Source organism: Camelus ferus, chromosome 12 (genome assembly GCF_009834535.1).
Source record: "Camelus ferus isolate YT-003-E chromosome 12, BCGSAC_Cfer_1.0, whole genome shotgun sequence".
Taxonomy (NCBI): Eukaryota; Metazoa; Chordata; class Mammalia; order Artiodactyla; family Camelidae; genus Camelus; species Camelus ferus.
Window position 1 is genome coordinate 9,770,983 of NC_045707.1, and position 21,648 is coordinate 9,792,630.

Consider the following 21,648-nt stretch of genomic DNA (forward strand, 5'->3'; position numbering starts at 1 on the left):
CCAGTGGGACTACATGAGCTTGAAAGCGACCGCAGTCCCAGGTCTCTCGACCTCCCAAGGGATTCTGCAGTCGTCTCCCCAAGAGGGTCCCCCCGGGGAGGAGCCCCCAGCTCGCCCTCTGGCCCCGGGGCCCCAGGCTCCCGGTCTAATGGCGGGGGGCGAGGGGAGCCGGAGAGTACACAGAGACTCACCCCTGCCCCCTCGAGCCGACCGGGATTCCCACAGTCCGGGAGGAGGGAGCCACGGGCCTAAGCCGACCAATGAGAGAGCGGAGAGCGCGGCCGCCCCGCCCCCGGGGCTCGCACCCCGCCCCCACCCGGAAGCCCACTCGCCGGACACCTACCTGCGCCCCAGACCCCGACCTGCACCATGGCTGTGTCCGCGCCGCTGCGCGACTGCCAGGTACGCGGAGGCCGCCCCCGACCCGGTCCCCCGCGGCCCCGTGACCCCGCAACCACGGGGGTGGCCCGGCACCCCGGGGGCGGGATCAGACCTGCCCGGGGTCTGGGTGGGGCGCGGCCCTCTAGAAGCGGGCGCGCGTCCGGGGCGCCCGAAAGGGAACAGAGGACCCTCCAGTGGGGCCCCCACCTAGAGAAACCAGCGGCGTGGGGCGGGGCCCCCCGGAGACCCCAGACCCCCTTAAAACTTAGCTCCTGGACCCCGGCGTGTCGCAGGCAGGGACGCTGCGTGTTAGTGAGGGTCTTCTTAGGACCCGCCAGGGCAGGGAGCCTGGACCCATTTTGCAGATGTGGAAGGGGTGTTCAGAGGAGCGAGGAGTCATGCCCACAGCAACGCAATATTCCTCACGAGGATCTGGCCGCTGGACTGGCCAGAGTAAAGGATATTTCCCCACCCCGGGGAGTCCCCTGTGCGTGCGCCCCTGGCAGGGCACACAGTTCTGACAATTGGCGACGCTTCCACTGACAGACCTGAAGGTTTGAATCGTCTGGTGAGGTGATGGGGAGATGAGAGGAGTTGCTTCCGCGGTTGGCATAGAGTGTACACCTTGCCAGCCAGAGGAAAGAACACGCTCCTGGTCTTGCACTCCAGCGCTGGCCTCTCTTCTGCCCTGGCAGATCTCCCCCAGCCAGATCAGGGACTCCCACCTACGAGTGTCTGCTCCCTAGGAGACTCTTCACAGTCACCCACGTATCCCCCGGAGCCCCATGTCAAAGGGGCCAGCCAAGGGTCAGAGGGAGGACCTTACCTGAGGGCACACAGCTATTTTAGAGGCCCTTGGGATTTGCATGGGGACCTGACCGGCCCAGGGCTCATCTCTCTTTCTCCACTTAATTATCTATGAAATCTGGGAACCCCAAAAGGACGGGTCTCACCGAGGCCCATGCCTACCGCATGCTAGGTGCTGGGAGACCTCCGGTGCTCAGGGCTGGGGCTGGTGTGTGTTTAGAGGACTGCCTGTAATATGACATCTCTCTGTGTGTAGGCGTGGAAGGATGCTGGGCTCCCGCTCTCAGCCTCAAGCAACGAGGCCTGCAGGCTGTTTGATGCCACCCTGACCCAGGTATACCCACAGAGGAGTGGTGGCCCTTCTGTAACGGGCTATGGGGAGGTTTCTTACCTTGGTGAATGCTTTTTTTTTTTTTTTTTGGAAATAAATATTTTTTAGTGCATCTTACAGCTGCATGTATTCGTGCCACGAGTAAATGGTACTTGCATGAGTCAGGCTCCCATTTACCATAGCTGGCTTAGGTTTGCAGCCAAACTACCTGTCATCTGATGTGCTCTCCCAGTAAAGCTGGTCGGTGATGACGTGAGCAGGCACAGGACTTGAAGCTTTCAAAATTTTACACCTTTATCCTGATTTTATAAACAGTGTAGTTCATTATCCTCATTCCTACCCAAGTCTCCTGATAAACTTGTGTGCAGCAGGGCTTCGTGGGGACCCAAAAGTCTTCATAAGGCTTGGAAGCATCCTCGGGCAGGACCAAGGGCTCAGGCTGCACCAAAGCCCCACGGTCAGGGGCTCAGAAGGTGGTGGGTGCTTTTTAAATTGCATGGAGGCTTTGGCAATCGACCGCAGTAGAATCCGTGTACTTTGTACCCCTAGGGAGTGGAAATGTCCCTGCCTGCCCGCGGCATGGCTGAGAGGTCCCCCAAGTGGCAGACAGTGAGGATGGTCTGGAGGGTGCTGAGCCCTCCATGGGCGCCCCGCTGTGGCCTGCTGAGGGTTTGATGGGGGCCCCTCTCCTGAGGCTAATCAGTGGACGTACTGCTCTCACCTACGGCTGTTCTAAGACCTTCCACCACGTTGCCAGTCGTTTCCAACACCAGGGAAGGAGCCTACAGTTTTAGAACTAGGATGAGCTCAGAAGTAAGGCCCAACTACTTTGCTTGGCAGGTGAGGAAACTGGGGCCCAGAGCGCCGAGCTGACTCCTGCAGGGAGTCAGAGGAGCAGGGTTCACCTGGGTCTGCAAACGCCAGGGGAAAACTAGAGCTAAGCTTTTGCGTGAGCAGTGAAACTGCTACCTCCTGACTCCATCCACACAGCATAAGGACCAAGGAAGCTTCTAGAAACATAAGGGCCATACAAGAAACAACTGGTGAAATGCCGTCAGCTTGCCCAGAGACGCCACGGTGTGCATCGCTCTATGTCTGTATGTGCCCTTCCTGCACCATTAGGCCTCTGCAGAGCGTGATTTGTTACAGGGACAGTTCCCAGTGCAGAGGCAGCCCCCCTGCCCCCTGCCCCGCCTGTGTGTGTTCTGTGCCAACCCCCCTGTGTCTCGTTAAAGTACATGTGCTGTATTTGTGTAGATGTAGGTTGGACATCTGGAAGAACACGTTCTGAAATCAAATGCATTATTATGGTTTTAGGATTTTAAAAAATTAGGCACTGAAAAAAAGGGCTAGAAACAAATACACCACATTGTCAAAAATGATACTGAGGTGAGATTCAAGGTGAGTTTGATCTTGCAGCTTTCGTGCCTCTTCCTAACTTTCTATATTGAATGTTGACTTCTTTTTAGTATTTAAAAATTCTTTTTTATTTTCTTTTTAATTTTTTTTCTATGGTTCTTTTTTAAAGGAATGAATAGGAAGCAGGAGGGTTCCGGTTGTGGTACCTGAAGTCACGGCTGACGCTGTGGGCAGGTCACCTGTCAGGAAGAAACTTCCTGTAGATGTTTCTTTTTGGGAAATGGCGGCCTCACCAGCCCTAGAAAGTGTGCCTTGAGTTACGTGTATTCAGTTTCTTCATGTGAGATCAACCCAGTTATGTTTTCTTTGAGCTAAGGTTCAGAAAATACTCAGTGTTCTAGAAAAAAAAAATCAAGGTTTAGATACATGCCTTCATTAACATGAACTAAAAACTCCCTGAGGACAGCTTTATTTCACCCTTGTATTTCAGTATGTAAAATGGACCAACGACCAGAGTCTTGGTGGCATTGAGGGCTGCCTGTCAAAGCTCAAAGCAGCAGATCCGACCTTCGGTGAGTGATGCTTTCCCTCAGCTGAGCAGCCCCGTTTCACGAGCCCAGTCCCTCACTGGTCCCCTGACTGCAGGACTCTGCTGGGTTGGGGAGGGCAGGCCTGGTGGCAGTGACCATGCTGGTGTTTGCATGGAGAGGAGGGGGAGGGAAGATGACAGCCACTGCTGTGCTTAGAATAACAGCTACTCCCATAAAGATGCCAGGTTCTATAGAAGGCATCTTTTAAATGTTTTCTTTAATCGTACATCAATTCTGCAGGGAAGACACTGAGCCCATTTTTCAGATGAGGAAAATGAGGTTCAGAGACAGTAAGACATATACTTAAAGCCATTCAGCTGGTGGTTGGGGGCCTGGGATCAGACAAAGCTGTCTGAACCCAAAGCCTGGACCCCTCCCAGAACACAAGAGGTGGCCACTGCCACTTCTTGGGGCACTAGTGAGGCCTTCCTGAGAGCAGCTGGGATGGGGAGACCAACCCAGTGACAGAGGCTGGCACTGCAGGCAAGCCATGTGCTTGCAGGGCAGGAGGGAGTCAGCCCAGTGCATTCTGGAACCCCAGGAAGGTTACCCTAGTGTCAGGTGAGGTTCTGGGCTGCAGAGAAGAGCTGAGGAGGGGAGGGTAGCCAGGTCCCACTGAGGGCCAGGGACACAGAATACAGGAAGAAGGAAGCCATAGGGGGAGCCAATAGCCAGGAGTGGGCTCAGGCCCTCTGAGCAGACCTCGGGCCCCAGGTCAGAAGCAGGGGCCACATGGGTGGTCCCAGCGCTATGGTTGGGTCCTCGATCCCAGCCCTCGGCCGGGGAGTGAGTTCCAAATGCCAGCAGACACCCTTCTTCTGTCAAGGTGGGGGTTGGGAAGCCCAGGTAGGATCAGATCAGACACCTGCCAGCAATGATGCTACAAGGGCCACAAGGCACACCCCATCTCCACCAACTCCAAGCCCTCAGCACACAAGAGCAGCCAAGACAGGATCCTGGCTTCTGTGCCCCAGGGACCTGGCCCCTGACAGCATCTACTGGGTGGCCCCTGGGAGGCCTTGACTGGTCGTAGTGACAATATCAGCTGATAAGGGAAGCGAGGGGGGGCTGCACAGGAGCCTGGAGGCAGCCTGGAACCAGCAGGTGCTCCGGAGGTTGGCACGCCCCAGAATGCCCTGGGTAGGAGAATATTTGAGGAGGGGCCGGATGTTTTAGGGTTGCCACTCCTCCACATGCATGGTGAAGGCCTGGGCTGAGTTCAGGACTCTTGGTGGGGACACCACACACAGCCTGCCTGCCTCCTGGCTTGCCCCTCCTGGGATGTGGGCTGTTTATTTCACATATGGGGCGGGGCTGGACTGGGCTGGACCAGGTCGTCTGAATCACCCTGGCTGTTTTCCCCTCTTTTGCCAGCAATGGGCCACGCCATCGCTAATGGCCTCGTGCTGATTGGCACCGGAAGATCCGTGAGGCTGGACAAAGAGCTGGACCTGGCTGTGAAGACCATGGTGGAGATTTCCAAAACGCAGCCACTGACACAGCGGGAGCGGCTGCACGTGTCTGCAGTAGAGACCTTTGCCAAGGGGTGAGGGGCCTCCCTGGGCCATACTGGGCGATGCCACAGGGCTGGCTGCCCCGGTACCATGGGGCCCTGCGGTGATTCTCACCCTGCCTCCCGGGCCCGTCTGACTGAAGATCGCATCCTCCCTGCTGCTCCGGCCCCAGTTGACTGCTGAATGAGGATGTAGTTGGCTCGGATTCCCAGTTTAGCATTCAAAGCAATTTATTTTGTTTTGTTAAATAAACTGGTTATTATTTTCATCCCAAAAATAATAGGACCATGATACAGAAATATATGAGACAGAAGAGGGAAGGAAGCCCTCGCCCTTTGCTCCTGTCCTGACACACCCTGTGACCATCCACCATGGTCTTCCAGGTGTGTCCCCTGCTTCTGTTGTTCCCACCACTGTCCCCTTGTGTGGGTGCATCCTGACCCTGAAGCCTGCCTCCAGGACCACCCTGTGTCTGCTTGGCCAGGGGAGATGCCCCGCAGAGCTAGGCGACCTGAGCTAATGGTACAGCGACAGAGAGTCCTGTCCCGGTCCTCCCGGTCAGTCAGTGCAGACGTCAGCGCGGGGGTGGACTTCCACCTTGGAGACTTCCTGCAGCTGGTTCATGGTCTCAGGTGAAATTGTCTTTGGCAGCTTATTGAACCAGTTTTTTGTATTTGTTTTTGTTTTTTGCTTGAATTAGAGAGTAACACTTCTCACAGGCTTTTCAATTTTCTGAGCCACAACCTAACATAGAATCTTATATGTGTATTTTAACCAATTCAATGCAGGCTGTGACACAGACAGGACATGAACCCTTTTACACTCCCCGGGTGTGGACTGTGTTCAGTGTTGCTGAGAAACCTTTCTTGGCTTCCAGAAACTTTCCGAGAGCCTGTGAACTGTGGGAAGAGATTCTCCGGGATCACCCAACGGACATGTTGGCCCTGAAATTCTCCCATGATGCCTATTTTTACCTGGGCTACCAGGAACAGATGCGAGATTCTGTGGCTCGAGTTTATCCCTTCTGGACACCTGACATCCCCCTGAGCAGGTAGGAGCCAGTTAGAAATCACATCATTGCGCTATTTGTTAGTCTCTCTCCTCTGCCCTAAAAATGTGGCTACTCTCCTGGCCCTGCCCTAAAACTAGTGAGACTACCATTGCTATTTTCCTAGGTCTTTAAAGTAAACAGGCTTCATGTCTTCATTTGATCTTCATCCCATCCTGTGAATGAGGTAGTACCATTGTGTATCAGTCAGCATAGGCTAGTTTTTGCCACAGTAACAAACATCCTTTAGATCTTTTTCTCCAAAGCTTGCTTCAGCAAAGGTTAATTTCTCACACATAATACATGCCCATCATAGGAGGCTGCACTTAGGCCATTGTCTCCCTCCAGGATCCCGGCGGATGAAGCAGCTGCTCTCTGGACACACCAGCTGCTGAGAGGGAAAAGAAGAGCTCTGCTGAGGGACTCACGATGGCATTAGGGCTCAGAGTGAAGGGGGTACCCCTCAGTTCCCCAGTCATTGGCCAGAGCCGGTCACCCACCCACAGGAGGCCAGGAAGTGCAGCTCTGCTGTGTGCTGGGAGGAGAGGAGGGTCTGGAATATCTATGAACAGCCCTAGGGTCCACCACACCTGGTCACCTCCAATGCCTCTTAATCACAGGGTTGTTGTGAAGGTCAAATGGATTAACAGATGGAAGAGCTGCATTAGTCACGGTTCTCCAGAGAAACAGAACCAATGGGATATGTAGACCTGTGTCTGTATCCATGCTATTTGCATATATGTGGGGGAAGGGGGGAGGGAGGCGGGAGGAGGGAGACATTTATTTTAAGGAATGGGCTCATGTGATTGTGGGGATTGGCAAATCTGAAATCACAGTCTCTGCCTATCTTCACTTGGCTGTCTGTCCTGTGTGTGTGTGTGTGTGTGTGTGTGTGTGTGTGTGTGTGTGTGTGTGTGTGTCTGTGTCTGTGTCTGTGTCTCTGTGTCTCCGTATCCGAACCTCCCTCTCCTTTCTCTCATAAGGACACCAGCCATTGGCTATGGGGCCCACCAGGATCCAGGGTGACCTCATCTTAAATTGAGGATCTTGATGACCATCTGCAGACTCTAATTCTAAGTTAGGGCACATGTTCAAATGTACCATTTTCGGGGACACAATTCAGCCTACCCAGGTCATGTTGAGGATTGAACAGTTCCAGTCTACTTTTTTTTTAAAGGATTTTTTTCCTCTGTTTTCAGCTATGTGAAGGGCATCTATTCTTTCGGATTGATGGAAACCAACTTCTATGATCGGGCGGAAAAGCTTGCCAAAGAGGTCAGTGGGCCCTTACAGAGGTGCCCGACTCCTTGGAGAGTGGCGTCAGGTGGGGCAGAACACGTGAGGGCCACCACTCATGGGTGACCCCAGCACGGCCCCCCTCCTCGGCCTCGTTTCCTACCGGGAGGGCTCGTGTTGACAGAGCAGCTGCCTCCTGCCACCTGAGCCATGTGGCCCTGCAGGCGGCCTGCACAGGCGAGGGAGGTGAATGAGGCCCAGGGAGGCTCCGACTTCCTCTCTCCCACTCAGGGCCACACGGTGCCCCCAGCCCTGTCCCCAGGGCCTGCAGTTTGCGCTGCTGGAACCAGACTTGTAGGTGGGGAAGCGTGTGTCAGCGTTGGTCCTCCCACCTGGAACCTCACATTTCTAAGTGTTAGTGACGCCCCGAGAGCCCGGGAGCTGAGTGATGGGTGATGAGTGAGGCTGCTTCTGGGTGGGCCCTGACCTGGTGTTGGGGTCCTGCCGGCCAGCCCATCTCTTGACCACCGACCCGACCCAGAGGGGCAGAGTAGGGTGGGTTTGCTAAGCACTTCCCGAGGGCCCAGACCCCTCCCTCTGTGCTGGTGAGATGGGCTGGCTGGTACCCTGTCTGCACTAAGGCCGTCCCTCACTTGCAGGCCTGGGTGCCATGGTATCTCTGGTTCTCAAGGTCCCTCTCCTCCAGCTCCTCGTCTCGCAGGAGTAGAACCTGGGGCCCAGGGAGGGGCCACCATGCACATGGGGGTGGGTAAGGATAGCCGCTCCTGTGCCTGGCTCAGGGCTGGCACTCTATACAGACCACTCCCATCTGCTCAGCCCCTGCCACGAGGCAGTGAACTCCTCATTGCCCAGAGGAGGACGCCAAGGCTCCGAGAGGCCAAGGTCCACGGCCACGCAGTTGAAACGCTGAGTCATGCTCACACAGGCCTCCTGACCCGAGCACAGTCCACGCTGCCTGGACCAGACTCCTCCCCAGCACCCAGCCAGCGCTCTTCCCTGAGACGTTTCCATAGCTGGCTCCCAGCACCCCTCTCTAAGAAACAGCCAATGCCCTTTGAGGGTCCCCAGGGCCTGTGGGGTCTCTGAAGACAACTCCACTTACAGAAATGGGGGGCATGGGGGAGGGCCTCATGGCAGTCTTGGCTCCAGGGCCTGGTGACTGGGCCGCACCGTCTGGGTAGTCGGCTGCAGGAAGGGCCCACATGGCAGCTGGGCCCTCGTGTTAAGTGGCGTCTATCTGGGCACCCAGGGGCTGTCAGGAAGTTTCGGGAAACCAGAAGGTGGCCGAAAGGTGCAGGCAGGCTCATGCCCTGCCAGGAGCAGAGAGCAGTGGGGTGGGGACAGGGTGCCCCCTCTGCTCCCTTCACGCCCTCCTTCTATACCCACTCCTGCAGGCGCCCACACTCAGACCCCAGCACCAGCATGCCAGGCTATTACTGGGCCAGGCCAGGCTTCTAGGAGAGTGAGGGTGGCTGCACCCAGCTCTAGAGAGGCCTTGCGGTGGTGACACGTGGGCCGCATCCGCAGGCCGAACCCCTGGACAGGAAGGCAGTGGTGCTGGGCCGTCTGGACCCCTCAAGCCCTGTCAGGGAAACAGCTGCAGGCAGGGCCTCGGAGCTCAGGGCCAGGGAGTGCCCGATTGGCCCAGGCTGAGGTCGCAGGTGGGAAGGGCGTGCTCTGGGGACAATGGCTGGGGGGCTGGCAGGTTCCTGTACTCTGTCCCAGGGGACCTGGGAAGCTGGCCAGGAGCCCCTCGGAGGCAGGTAGTGGCTTAATCTCAGCAGCGGGCGAGATCAGCCCTGCCGCCCTGAACCTCTGTCCTGCGCAGCATGCTTAGCGGGTCCCCACTGCCAGGGCCTGCTTAGTTGCGCCCCTATGGCCTCCCAAAGTGTCCTGGTCCTGTAGGGCTCTGCCCCAGGCTGCCCATTGTCCCTGCAGACGTGCTGTTCTCAGCGTCCCATTCGTGCACTGGGTGGGCCCAGGCAAGCAGGGGCTGGAGCAGGGAGGCAGGACTTGCTGGGGACAGTCCATCAGCACAGACCTCGCAGCAGGTGCCTTCCCAATTCTGCTCCTGTGAAAGGCATGGGGGACTGAGGCAACAGGGCTGGGGGAAGCCGAGATCTGGGGTGGGGGACCTGGGCTCGTGTGGATGGTCCACAGGACCACGGCGAGCCCCTGCTTACTGCTCTGTGCGGGGATTCAGTAAGCACTCAGTAACCCTGAAGTGAACTACCCACTACAGGGTGGGAGGCAGGCCCCTTGTCCCCCCTACCTTGTTGTCACTGTCAAGGTCACTAGTCACGTGAGCAGCTGTCATTGTTATTAGCCATACTATCAGAACGAGCCTGGAAAGCCACGTGGGGTGGTCCTTGCATGTGTGTCAGTGGGAAGGGGCAGCCGAGAGGCCCTGAAACACACACTCAGCATCCACTTTGCCTCCACGGCAGCCCTAGGAGAGAGGTGGCGTTATTTCTCACCATGGGGAAAACTGCATGGCACTTTGCAGGTGACTCAGCTGTATGCAGGAGGCAGTGGGGCCGGCAAGTTGGATGAGCCCCTGCTTTGGAAAGACCCCTCTGCCGCCCAGTGTGGCCCCGGGCAAGTCACTTTGCCTCCCTGAGCCTTAGTTTCCTCATCTGTGAAATGGGCGATGTTGGCTGCATCCTGCATTTGGCCACCGAGATGGTCTTTGGGGTCCTTGTTGATTTGAGGCAGAGCCCAGTCCCCGCACTTGCTCGGGCCCCTCGTGCTCCTGCATGACTTGGGGAGACTTTGTCACCTGGCAGCCTGACTCGCCCATATTATTTGACTTGTGTTCCACCCCCCACCCCAACGTAGGCTCTGTCTATTAACCCGACGGACGCGTGGTCAGTGCATACCGTGGCCCATATTCATGAGATGAGAGCAGAGGTCCAGGACGGGTTGGAGTTCATGCGGCACTCAGAAACCCACTGGAAGGTATGGCCATTCCTGTCCATCCATCTGTCTGGGAAATTCTGTTTGTTCCCCCAGGTTAAGCTGAGCTTGATAGACAAGAGTTACAGGGTGCAGCTTAGTTCTGGGGAAACATGTTCCACTTGGAGGCATTTCTGTCAAACCACAGAGTTCCCTGGGAGCCACATGGCTCCCCAACACCTGCCAGCGTTTTGCAGGTGATTCTAGAATTGGTTGTGGCCTGAGGCATTGGTTATAGGAAGGAATTGGTGAGAAATTTGCCGGGGAAATAGGAGCCTGGCCGGGGTGAGAACCACGGGGGCTCTGAACTGCCTCTTCCACCACCGGCCAGTGGGCTCAGCGGGGCCCCAGAACCAAGGAGCACTCTCCCTCAGGGGCTGGTACAGGGATGATGGCCTGGCGACTGTCTGCGGGGCTGGCCAGGCCCTTCCTTGGGGCCTCACTGCTCCCACTCCCGGGACTCACCTGCACCGCTGCAGTGGCCCTGCCTCCTCTGCCTGCGCCTGCAGTCCTTGCGTTAGTCTCTGGCACACAGCCTGGCCACCTGCCCAGGTGTGGTCTGCTGCCCTGCCCTTCTCTGTGCCGTGGTGGGCTTCCCAGGGCACCCCAGCCGAGGTGGTCTCTGCCAGGGTCTGGCACCCAGCAGCAGGTGCTAGTGATTGAACAAACCAAGGAGAGACCAAAAACCGGGCAGGGAGCAGGGGGTTGGCGTGGCCAACTGGGTTCCTCCTGGCAGCTCCCTGGCCTGGGACCTGCCGGAGAGAAATAATTTACAAGACGGCCGATTCCTGGCTTCCCAGGGAGTGGTGTTAGGTAGAGCAGGTGAACAGGTGTGAGGCAACCTTTGACTATAATCTCATTAGATCTCATTAGATCATTGACCTAACTCTAATCTCATCAGATCACACTCAGATCTTTCTAAGGATCCCCAAACACTGGGCACAAAGCTAGGCCCTGGGAGTCGGGGTGCAGTGTGGGGTGGGCCCCCGTCCTAGGCTCCCCCGGCAGGTACTGCTGGTTCTTGTGGGAGCACTGACTGTGGGTGGAGGGGGCGCCCATGTGGCCACGTCCTCCCCGAGAGAGGCCAGGGAGGCCTGGGTAGGGCACTGGTAGCCCATTTTCCTCCTGCCTTCAGACTCTGATTTTCCTGGGCCTGGGTGCTTGATGCCTGACTCTACCCTAGGGCAGGAAGGTGAACCCTCTGAGCCTGTTTCCTTATCTGAAAGCCTGCTGTTGTGACAACTGTGAAGCCATTGGCCCCAAATGAGTCCCCATTAGTGTTGGTCTGATTGGGTAAAATGAAGTGGCCCGGGATCACTGGGTAATCTCCCAGCACGCCCTAATCCCCTGATGCCAGCACATGTCCCTGATTGTGGCTCCTGGCAGCCTCCAGCCTGGCTGGACAGCCCTGGGATGGACGGTGTAGCCTGGGGCTCCCTTTCCTCCTCCTCCTGCACCTGCCCCAGGCATTTGGCTGCTGCCACAGTCCAGGCTCCAGGCACTGCCTCAGGCTGTACCCTGCCCTGGGAACCCCACTGAGAGTCCAGCCCAGACCTCTCTGTCTTCAAAAGACCTGCCTGTCAAATGGAGTGAGCAGCTTCCCAGTAGCTGACCACACCAGGACACGGGCACTCTTGGGGCCACGGAAACCCGGAGTAGGCATCCTACCCAACTGGGCTAGTGGGGGAAGTGGTCAGGGAAGGCTTCCTGGAGGAGGCAACCTATGAGGTGAGTGCTGAAGGATGAGTAGGTGTTTGCTAGGCATAGGATAGGGAGATGTAGGACCATCTTAAGCAAAGACGCGTGGAGTCACCGGCACAGGCCGGCCAGGGTAGGGACCTGGCAGGTGTTTCCTGCACTCAAAGCTGTGGGGCTCTGTGCTGGCACAAGACAGCAGCTGCTCTTTTTCCCTGCAGGCTGTCAGACTTGTCTCTCATCATCTCCTTCTTTCCCCAGGACTCTGACATGCTTGCTTGTCACAATTACTGGCACTGGGCTTTGTATCTGATTGAAAAGGTAAGCTGCCCAGCTGTCTTACCCTGCAATGAGGTCCAGAGAAAGAAGATTTCTGCCTTTCGCTACAGTTTGTATCCCTTGGAGCAGTCCTGAGTGTTTGCACATTTAAATGGTGTCCTGGTGCAATAGGGCATTAACGTTTTCAAATAGCTTCTCAGGTTTAAATACTTCCAGTATTTTCCACTGTCTGGACTCAGAAATCATGTATATCATGTGCCGTTTGTGGGGACAAGTTAGACTGAGGGCTTCTCTGCTGAGCCCCAACCCCACGGAGCATACCTGATGAGCCACGGGACCCTGAACGCCTTTCCCCAGTGGGAGCGAGGGTGTGGGGACACCCTTGGCCTCAGTGATTCCACCACTGGGTCTCATTCATAGGGGTGTTTCTTGTGGTGCCATTTATCATAGAGAAAAATCTAGAAGCTCCCGACACGGCCAAATAGAAGTCCCTGGAAGGTGAGGACCCGTAGTGACATGCAGAATGCAGTGACACAGTGTCTCCAAATAAGCAGGGAGCCCAACTGAACAGGCAGTAGGGAAAACAGAGGGGAAAATAAAACACATGGAAAAGCCCGCAGCCGTTTGACAGGCACTTCGTAGGGACCATAATGCTTTCACAGAAAGTGTTCCCTCCGCAGCAGCACAGTCTGGGGAGTGAAGGGCGGGAGCCGACGTGGGTTCCCCATCCCCTTCTCCCATCCCGAGGCCCGCCGCAGCGAGGCCCAGCCCTTTGTAACGTGATGTGGGGCGCTGGGCAGGGCGGGGTGAGGGTTGGCGAGGCGTCCTCAGTTTGTTTCTCAGCGGTGCGTTTCACCACCTCCACGTGCTGAGCTGAAACTTCGTTTCCCAGGGCGAATACGAGGCCGCGTTGACCATCTGCGATGACCACGTAAGTCCCCGTGCGCACGCGATGCGGTTTATTGCAGCGATGGGCTGGTCAGGGCCTAACAGATCTCTGAGCGCGTCAGCACGGCCCCAGCCAGACCCACAGCTGGCGCGGGCGCGCGGCTCTGCGTAAGACCTCACGCCACAGACTCTCACCCAAAGTGGCGCTGTGACCCAGGCGGGGACAAAGACACTGTTGGCTCTGTTCACCGCAGGCGTTGGTAGAGTACACGTCTCAGCTGGTCAGCTGTGAAACCTCAGGCTTTTCTCCAGGCGTTTTGGTTTTTTGTTTAATTTTTTATTGAAGTGTAGATGGTTTACAATGTTAATTTCAGGTGTACAGCAAAGTGATTCAGTTATACGTACATATATATATATTTTTTCTTTTCAGATTTTTTTTCACTGTGTTATAAGAAATTGAATATTGTTCCCTGTGCTGTACAGTAGGACCTTGTTGTTTATCTTTTTTTGCTTTTTTTATTTGTTTTTGTTTTGGGAGGAGGTAATTAAGTTTAATTTATTTTTAAATCATTATTTTTTAATGGAGGTCCTGGGGATTGAACCCAGGACCTTGTGCATGCTAAGCAGGCGCTCTACCACTGAGTTATACCCTCCCTCCTTATCTATTTTATAGATAGTCTCCAGTCATTTTAGGTTGCTTTTCTTTGGTAAAATCATTGGTCTGCCCATAAGAATTTTTTTTATTATAGTGACATATACACACCATATTTTACCATTTTAACCGGTTTTGAGTGTACGGGTCTGTGGCGTTAAGTACCTTCACACTGTTGTGCATCCGTCACCATTATCCATTTCTGGAGCTTTTTCATCTTCCCAAACTGAAACTCCTTGCCTACTAAACACTAACTCCCCACCCCTCCTCCCTCCAGCCCCTAAGTATGTGTTTAAGAGAGGAAGAAAAGGCTCGCTCACAGCTGTGGGAGACCCCAGGGCGGGCTTCATGACGGAGCCTGGGGTCACAAAAATGCCTGAGATCTGGGAACCTAAACCCCAGAGAGAAACAGTTCTGTAAAGTTTCCTTTAAGTCATCCTTTCTAGATGCCGGGATTTCGTGCTAAGAAATGAAGGGTGACGAGAGCTGTGTGCCATGCGGTGCAGACCAACTGGATGTAGCATCGTGAACGGGCGACCAGCGTGGTCTGGGGCCGGGAGCAGGAGGTGCCAGGTTCCAGGGCCTGGCACGTGCTCCCTCTGGTGCCCAGTGCCGTGGGCTCTTTCTCAAAGTCTGCTTAGTGTCTCTCTAGTGCCTGGAGTGGTCCAGGCTCTTGGTGAGGACTGTCCCGATAGTTAGGGTGGAGGGGATGATGGTGGTGGCTCCTGTTTGCTGAGGGCTGGCTCTGCCCAGGCCCCACACGTGGTCCAGACAGGCGGACTCTGGCCGTGCCTGCAGCCTCTCATCCCCTACCTGTCCTGTCTTCCAGATCCTCCCCAGCCTGCAGGCCAGCGGTGCGATGCTGGATGTGGTGGACAGCTGCTCCATCCTCTACCGGCTGCAGATGGAAGGTAGCCTGATCTGGCCTTCCCCTGTGGCTCCTCTCCTATCCTCACGCATGAGGGGATGGTGTGCCGCAGCCCGGGCCCCAGCCCAGGAACTGGTTAGTGGAACGGCAGGCCTGGTGCAGCCCCAGGTACCAGCTCTGTAGCTGCCTTCCAGCTGGCTTGAGGCCAGTGGGCCCAGGCCATCACTGCCCTTTCCCCTGGTTCTCACCTGTGCAGGCCTGGGGCTCAGAACCTGGGTGGCACCTGCTGTTCCCACAGCCTACCCACCCGACCTGCAGGCCACAGGGGAGAGGCAGAGCTTAGAACAAGGCAGGTGAGTTTCTCAACCTCCTGGGATTTCAGAGGGAGAGGTTTCTCAACAGTGTCACCTCATCTCTGCAGGTAGGATGCTCTGGGTGGGGTTGGCCACAGTCCTCGGGGCTACAGAAGGCTTCCAGCCCACCACTGAGGGTGCCAGATGGCTCTCCCCTCTCCCCTAGGTTCAGCAGAGCCAAACCTGTACCTACTCTAGTCCTGGGTCAGCCGGACAACGTGGGGAAGAGGCCTGGGCAGGACCAACTGTTTTCAGAGGGTTCCAGGAAGGCTCCCTAGAGGAGGTTAACCGTGAACCACAGAAGGGAATGTAGGGTTTGGCCAGGCAGCGACAGGGAAGGATGTTACAGTCTGAGAGCAGCCTCTCTGAAGCCCCCAAGACACAGAAGCTGGTTCCCTATTATGAGGACGAGTGACTGGAGGGTTGGGGGGTCAGATGGGGCAGAGGAGACTGGGAGGCAGGAAGGGAGGGCGAGGAGTTCGATTTTTATCTGGGTCTGTGGGGAGCCTGGGAGGCAGGGCTGGGCAGGCCCTGTCCGACCTGGCTCTGAGAAAGACTGAGCAGTGGGGGCCGAGTCGGGGAGGCCAGGCTGGAGGCCAGGGCATCCTTGAGGGGGTGGGAGAACAGCGAGGAGCTCTCGTCCTCCAGGTAATGAAGCAGGGAGCTGGGCTGGCGGAGGCCTGTGTCCTTGTCCAGCCAGCACCATCCAGGACCGGGTGGAGAGGGAGAGGCCCAGGGGGAGTCAAGTCCTGTTGACCCTAGGATCCCTGACCTGTGGAGGTGGAGCTGAGGCCACCAGCCTGGGCCCCCTGAGTGCGTGTGAGGAGAGGCTCCAGGAGGCACGGGGCACTGGTCTGGAGGCTGGGAGATGCAGTGGAGGTGCCGCGGGGCAGGGGGAGGGAAGAGAAAGGCCCCTCGCCCCCTCACAGTACAAGAGCGTCATCCAGTTTGATGGAGGTGCTGAGAAATGGAGGTCAAGGGCAACAGCAAGGTCAAGGGAGGAACCCGAGAGGAGCAGGGGGAGGACCCGGTAACTTCTAGAAGTGGAGCGGGACAGGAGGGGGTGGTGGTGATGGAGCAGAGCCCAAGCAGGGGCCAGCTAGAGCTGGGAATCCAGGCCCAAAGGTGGGAGGACGCTATCACTGATGCCGCAGATTAATTCTTTCTTTTCTTTTCTTTCTTCCTTTCCTTCCTCCTCCCTCCCTCCCTCCCTTCCTTCCTTTTCTTATTTTACGGGGAGAAGGGGATTTGATTTACTTATTTATTTACTTATCTTTCATGGAGGCACTGAGAACTGAACCCAGGATCTCGTGCATGCTAAGCATGCGCTTTACCACTGCAGTATACCTTCCTCCTCATTTAAAAAAGCTTTTTTTTTATAGAGTTACTGCAGATTGAACTCAGGACCTTGTGCATGCTAAGCATGGCTCTATACCCACCTCCCTAACTCTGCAGATTCTTACTGGGCACCTGCTCTGCCCAGGCGTCATCTCAGCGGTAACCACGGGAAGCATTTTAAAGTGGTTTTGGGGTTTGTCAGAGGAGCCAGAGACTTAACGCCCTTCCATAGTTTGTTTTTTTTTTTAATTTGCTTTCTATCTTACACATCTGTTGCTCTTATGATTAAACAAAGTTAATGTAGACTGGGCCCAAAGACCTCAGCCTGAGGCCAGACGCTGCTTGCCAGCTTCACGCGGCCTCCTCACCTGGAACCACCTGGGTGCCAGAGGCCCGTGCACACAGCGCTCACGCCATGCCTGTGGGTGTCCTCTGTGTCCCAGGGGTGCCTGTGGGTGAGCGGTGGCAGGACGTCTTGTCCGTGACCCAGAAGCACAGCCGAGACCACATCCTGCTCTTCAATGATGCACACTTCCTGATGGCGTCCCTGGGCGCTCGGGACCCTCAGACCACACAGGAGCTGCTGACCACCCTGCAGGATGCCAGCGAGTATGTGGGGGGCCAGGCCGCCAGGGTGGGGCCGGCCCCCGCTCTGCTGAGAGGGCCCTGGGGGTCTGCCCCTGCCTGGGAGGTGGGGGTGGAGCCCGCTGCACGGAAGCCCGTGGAGGGCTGCTTGCAGGTGTGCGCTTCCGGGTTCGTGCCCCCAACCAGGTGTGCATCCCAGCAAGATGTGCCCTGCAAGGGCACGGTTGGTTCCCCGAGGACACAGAGCCGCCTCTCCATCCCCTCGGCCTCGATGTCAGTGTCACGCACAAGGGACACAGTGAGGGCCTGGAGCCAGAGACCTGCCGCTTACAGGGTCTTGGACCCTGGGCAAGGGGCTCCTCTGCCCTGAGCCTGTTCCCTCATCTGCTGAGGCAGGCTGGTGGGAGGGTGAGTGCAGTGACGTGGTCACGCACCTCCCTGGCGCAGTTCCTGGCACTGGTGGGAGCCAGAGCGCGTTCAGGGGGGTGGGCTCTGCACAGCACAGGGCCGCCAGGGATGCAGCCAGCCCCCATCTCCTGCCTGTAGGGCTAGAGCTGTGGGGCCTGTGAACCCTCGTGTTTGTCCCAGGCTCCTGGTGGAGGGTGACCACCGCCATGGCCGCTTGCCCTGCCTCTCGTCCCAGGGCCGAGCCCCCGGAACTGGGGCTTTGGCTGGGAACAGAGCTTCAGGCCCCCGGCCTTCATAACCCAGATCAGCCGCCACCTGAGGGCCACAGGAAGGCAAAGCTTGCCAGAGCTGTCCACAGGGGTTGGCGCCTGCTCCAGTGCCAGGCCTTCACCTGCACCGCCCTGCGAGGTCAGCACTGTTACTCCCACTTTACAGATGAGCAGACTGAGGCCAGAAACTGGAGTACCTGCCCAAATTGTCCTGAGTTTCTAGCTCTGTCTTCTCCCCTCCTTGGCTGCTTGACTTCTGCCAACTCACCTGCTCAAAGCACCCACTGTGTCAGGCACAGCGCCAGGGACACCGGGGCCTGAGTCAGGCAGGGAGACAGATGTGCTGTGACCAGGGTGGCACACAGTGCCCTGCTGGCCACTGAGGGTGCCTTCTTGGGCTGGCAGGTCCCCAGGGGAGAACTGCCAGCACCTCCTGGCCCACGATGTGGGGCTGCCTCTGTGCCAGGCCCTGGTGGAGGCCCAGAACGGGAACCCCGACCGCGTCGTGGAACTGCTCCTGCCCATCCGCTACCGGCTTGTCCAGATCGGAGGCAGCAACGCCCAGGTGAGCCCCTGGCCTCCAGCCACCCCAGCAGCTGCAGCGAGGGCCCGGGTCCAGGAGCCCATGTGCCCCGCAGCTCCTGTCTCCTGGTGTGGGGGGCCCTTGTTGTTCACACACCCTGGTGAGTTCGTCCCTGAGACCAGGCTGGTCTGCTGTGGTGAGGGGGCAGGTATTCCCACCCCTCGTCCCACATCTCAGAGCCTCACTTGCCCACTGATCTTTCAGAGAGACGTCTTCAACCAGCTACTGATTCACGCGGCCTTAAACTGCTCGTCCGGCATCCACAAGAACGTGGCCCGGTGAGTTCCTCGTTCTGGTCCCAAAGCCCGGCTGGGAAGGACTCTGGGCACATCCGCCCTCTCACTCGGAGGGCTCCCTACCAGCTTCCAGGGGCCCAGAGGCTCCCACCTCCCTTGGCTGGAGGTGGTGCCCCCCTTGGAGGCTGTGGAGATGTGAGGCTATGGGGTACCTGGTTCTCCCCTCTTCGTATTTTCAACTTGACCAAAGGGTACCAGCTACCCCCACTCCTAGGCCACCACTCCTGTCTGCCCCAGCTCACTCCTCAGTCTAGCCATGCTGAGCTCGTTACTGTTTCAGGCCCCTGGGCCTTTGCACATGCTGCACCCTCTGCCTGGTAAACACTTTCTCCTTCTTCATCTGCTGATGCCTACCGATCCTTCAGGCTGCAGTGCACGTCTTCCTACCAGACTGTGCTGTGTGCCGGGGGGTGTGGTGGGCAGCAGGCAGACCCAGGCCCAGGCTGCGTGGAGCTTACCTCTCACGTGGGAACTGACTGACACTAAGCAATTCATCCCACAGATGTATGTAAAACCGCCACGAGCACAAGCATATTGTTCCAAGACACTCTGATGAAGGCACTGAGTGGGTGGGAACCAGAGAAGGAGGGTGCCCTGCAGAGGTGACAGTTGAGGGGGGTGCTGAAACCAGGCAGGTTTACCCAGGCCAGGGTGGTCCGGTTAGGAGGAGGGGTGTGGCTAGAGGACTAGGGGTGTCAGGGTGGTGGCTGGGCAGGGAAGGTGGGGCTGTTTGGACAGAGGAGGGTGAGAGTTGGGCAGGGGAGCTGGGGCCAGCATGGGGGTAGGGGCTGGAGTGGGGGCGATGTGGTCCATGCTGGGGGGGGGGGGGGGCGCTGTCCTACAGGCCTGCACACGGTGGGCCCTGGAATTCCGCACTTTCTCATCCTCACACCTCCCCCGACCTTCCCTCTGGTGTCCCCACCAAGGCCAGGCCTCCTGCCTCTGCCTTTATCCATCCCATCCCCTCTTCCCCTCTGCCACGATGCGGTCCCTTCTCTCCAGCAACTTGGGAAGGGGAACGTCTTGCTCTCTGCCCACCTCAGCCTCAGCTGTGCTGCGTATGTCCTGCCTGGGGTGCAGGGACCATCTGGCTTGCACACCCTTCTAGGAGGTTCCACCACAGACCCCACCTGTTTCCCTAGGAGCCTTCTGATGGAGCGAGATGCACTGAAGCCCAACTCACCCTTGACTGAGAGGCTTATCCGAAAGGCAGCCGCCGTCCACCTCCTGCAGTGAGCCAGGCCTGGGGCCTGCCCGGGGGAGCCCCTCAGCAGCCTCCCCTGCCATCAGACCAGCTGCCCCTCTGGCTTCACAGGGTTACAAGTAGCTAGAGCAGCATTACAGGAAGAGGGACTCAAATCAATTTTCAAAGTGATTCAGAATCTTCTTCAAATCCTTGTTAAGGGTCAAGGTGCAGTTGTAAGCAATCAGAACCGATGTGGGTGGTCTTGCCTTGGAACTTGTATTTTTCCATCTTCAAGCTTCCCTGGAGGGATTAGTGGCGCTGATTTGGGCTTTTTTTCTTTTTATTCTAAATTGCACATTGTAAAGGGGCCTTGGGTACACGATTTCCCTTGTCAACCATGATTTTAATCATACAAATGCACGCTCATGGAGTTGGTGTGCTTTCTGAGGTATAAGGCTTCAGCTCAGGGGTTGCCCTGTTGTGGCAAAAACCAAAGCATTTAACAAGATCTGAGCTTTTTAAACAAGAGCTTTTTAAACACTGCCTCGGTCTCCTTCTTCCCCATGGGTAACCTGGCCCCGGTGCCCTTCCACCCCCTGAGCAAGCGGCAGGTTTCAGTAGAATGTGCCAGCTCAGTCGTGCTGTGAGGGGTGATTCCAGCTCACAGATGTTTCTCAGGTTCCTTCAGTGCAAACTGAAATTTGGTGGGGACTCACAGGGGCAGGGAGGGGGCAGGTCTCCTGGGAGGCAGTGGATGCCTCCAAATCGATTCAACAAATTCCTGGGATTAAAATAAATTGTTAATTGCTTCCTTTGACTGACTGTTGCTGGGTGGGTACCTCTGAGCTTCTTCCATGGGCCAGGCCTGGGCTGGGTGCTAGGGAGACAGGCTTATCCTTGAACTTGGGGGTGGGGTGGGGTGGGCCGCGGGTCAAGAACAGAGTAATTACAATGGGATTTCAAGAGAGGTGCTGTCTGTCCCCAGGAGCTAAGGACACATCCCAGGGGGCATCCTGCCCTCCCATCCTGAGCTGTCCCCTCCTGCCAGCTCTCCTGACAGAGCCTGCTCACACCCTGCCTGCCTTCCCCTCTCCTGGTTCCAAGGAAGACACACCTTGGCCAAAAGCAGGAAGTCTGGTCCCCTCCTCCATGAAGGCCTCCGCTCCCCAACAGCAGGCTGGTGCCCCACAGCCCTTGGCACCTGCCTTTGCTACTGCACCTTTGTCCCCAGCTGTGACTGCCTCAGGTCAGGGACAGATCTGCGTCACCCAGCATCACCCAGAACAGAGCCTGTGCTACCTGTCAGTGAACCCATAAATGAGTGTATAAATAAATAAAGCAGAACCCTACAGGGGCAAGGAAGAAATGAACCTCTAATGGGTAGGCCACTGCTAGAAGAGAGGAGAGGCCAAGAAAAGAGATGGAGGAAGATACAGTTTATAGAGTTAAGAGCAACAAATTATTAATTGGTGTGTTTACTGAGCACATACTATGTACTGACATGATACAGGGGGAAGAGCACCCAGAGTGGGTGTTTGGGGACCCTTGCCCCTAGCAGACACCCTGCCCCCACCTGGAGGGTATGGGGATCGGACACCTGGACCAACAGCCCTCCAGTCTAGAGCCCTCTGGGCCCCTGCTGCAGCTGCCCTGTGGTTATGAGTCAGGCAAGTCTGGGCCTTGGAACCATGGATGGAGCACAGGCAACACCAAGCCGACCACCATCTTCAGGAGGTCCTTGCCGGCAGAGGGACGCCTGGAGCTCTCAGGCCGGCGGGCCCAACAAAGGCCACCTGCCTGAAGCTGAGCAAGACCCCAGAGAGGCCACCGAGAGACAGTCCGACCCAGCACCCTCCTTCAAGCCCCTCTCTCTATCCAGTCCTGAAGCTAGGGCCACTTCTGGATGTCCCTGTTCCTCGAGCCAATAAATTCCTTTTTCTAAAGCCAACTTGAAGCTGGTTTTCTGTTACTTGCAACCCAAAGGTTCTTGACTGATACCTGCAGCT

General features: G+C 56.9%; 1 protein-coding gene across 1 annotated transcript; it reads left to right on the forward strand.

Moving 5' to 3' along the window:
• Window positions 1-268: 268 nt before the first annotated feature.
• Window positions 269-20,456, forward strand: TTC38 (tetratricopeptide repeat domain 38). Its single transcript, XM_032492470.1, has 14 exons — window positions 269-402; window positions 1,445-1,522; window positions 3,369-3,450; window positions 4,843-5,014; window positions 5,860-6,033; window positions 7,230-7,305; window positions 10,126-10,245; window positions 12,199-12,258; window positions 13,109-13,147; window positions 14,586-14,667; window positions 16,759-16,924; window positions 17,983-18,142; window positions 18,365-18,438; window positions 19,599-20,456. The coding sequence occupies exons 1-14, from the start codon at window positions 370-372 to the stop codon at window positions 19,690-19,692; spliced, it is 1,410 nt and encodes a 469-aa protein (XP_032348361.1). The 5' UTR covers window positions 269-369; the 3' UTR covers window positions 19,693-20,456.
• The last annotated feature ends 1,192 nt before the right edge of the window (window positions 20,457-21,648 follow it).

Excerpts from the sequence above, each read along its gene's own strand:
- TTC38 (XM_032492470.1), top strand. The coding sequence starts at position 370 with ATGGCTGTGTCCGCGCCGCTGCGCGACTGCCAG. Across the intron at positions 5,015-5,859 it reads GTAGAGACCTTTGCCAAGGG|AAACTTTCCGAGAGCCTGTG; the intron begins GTGAGGGGCCTC and ends CTTGGCTTCCAG. Across the intron at positions 13,148-14,585 it reads TGACCATCTGCGATGACCAC|ATCCTCCCCAGCCTGCAGGC; the intron begins GTAAGTCCCCGT and ends CCTGTCTTCCAG.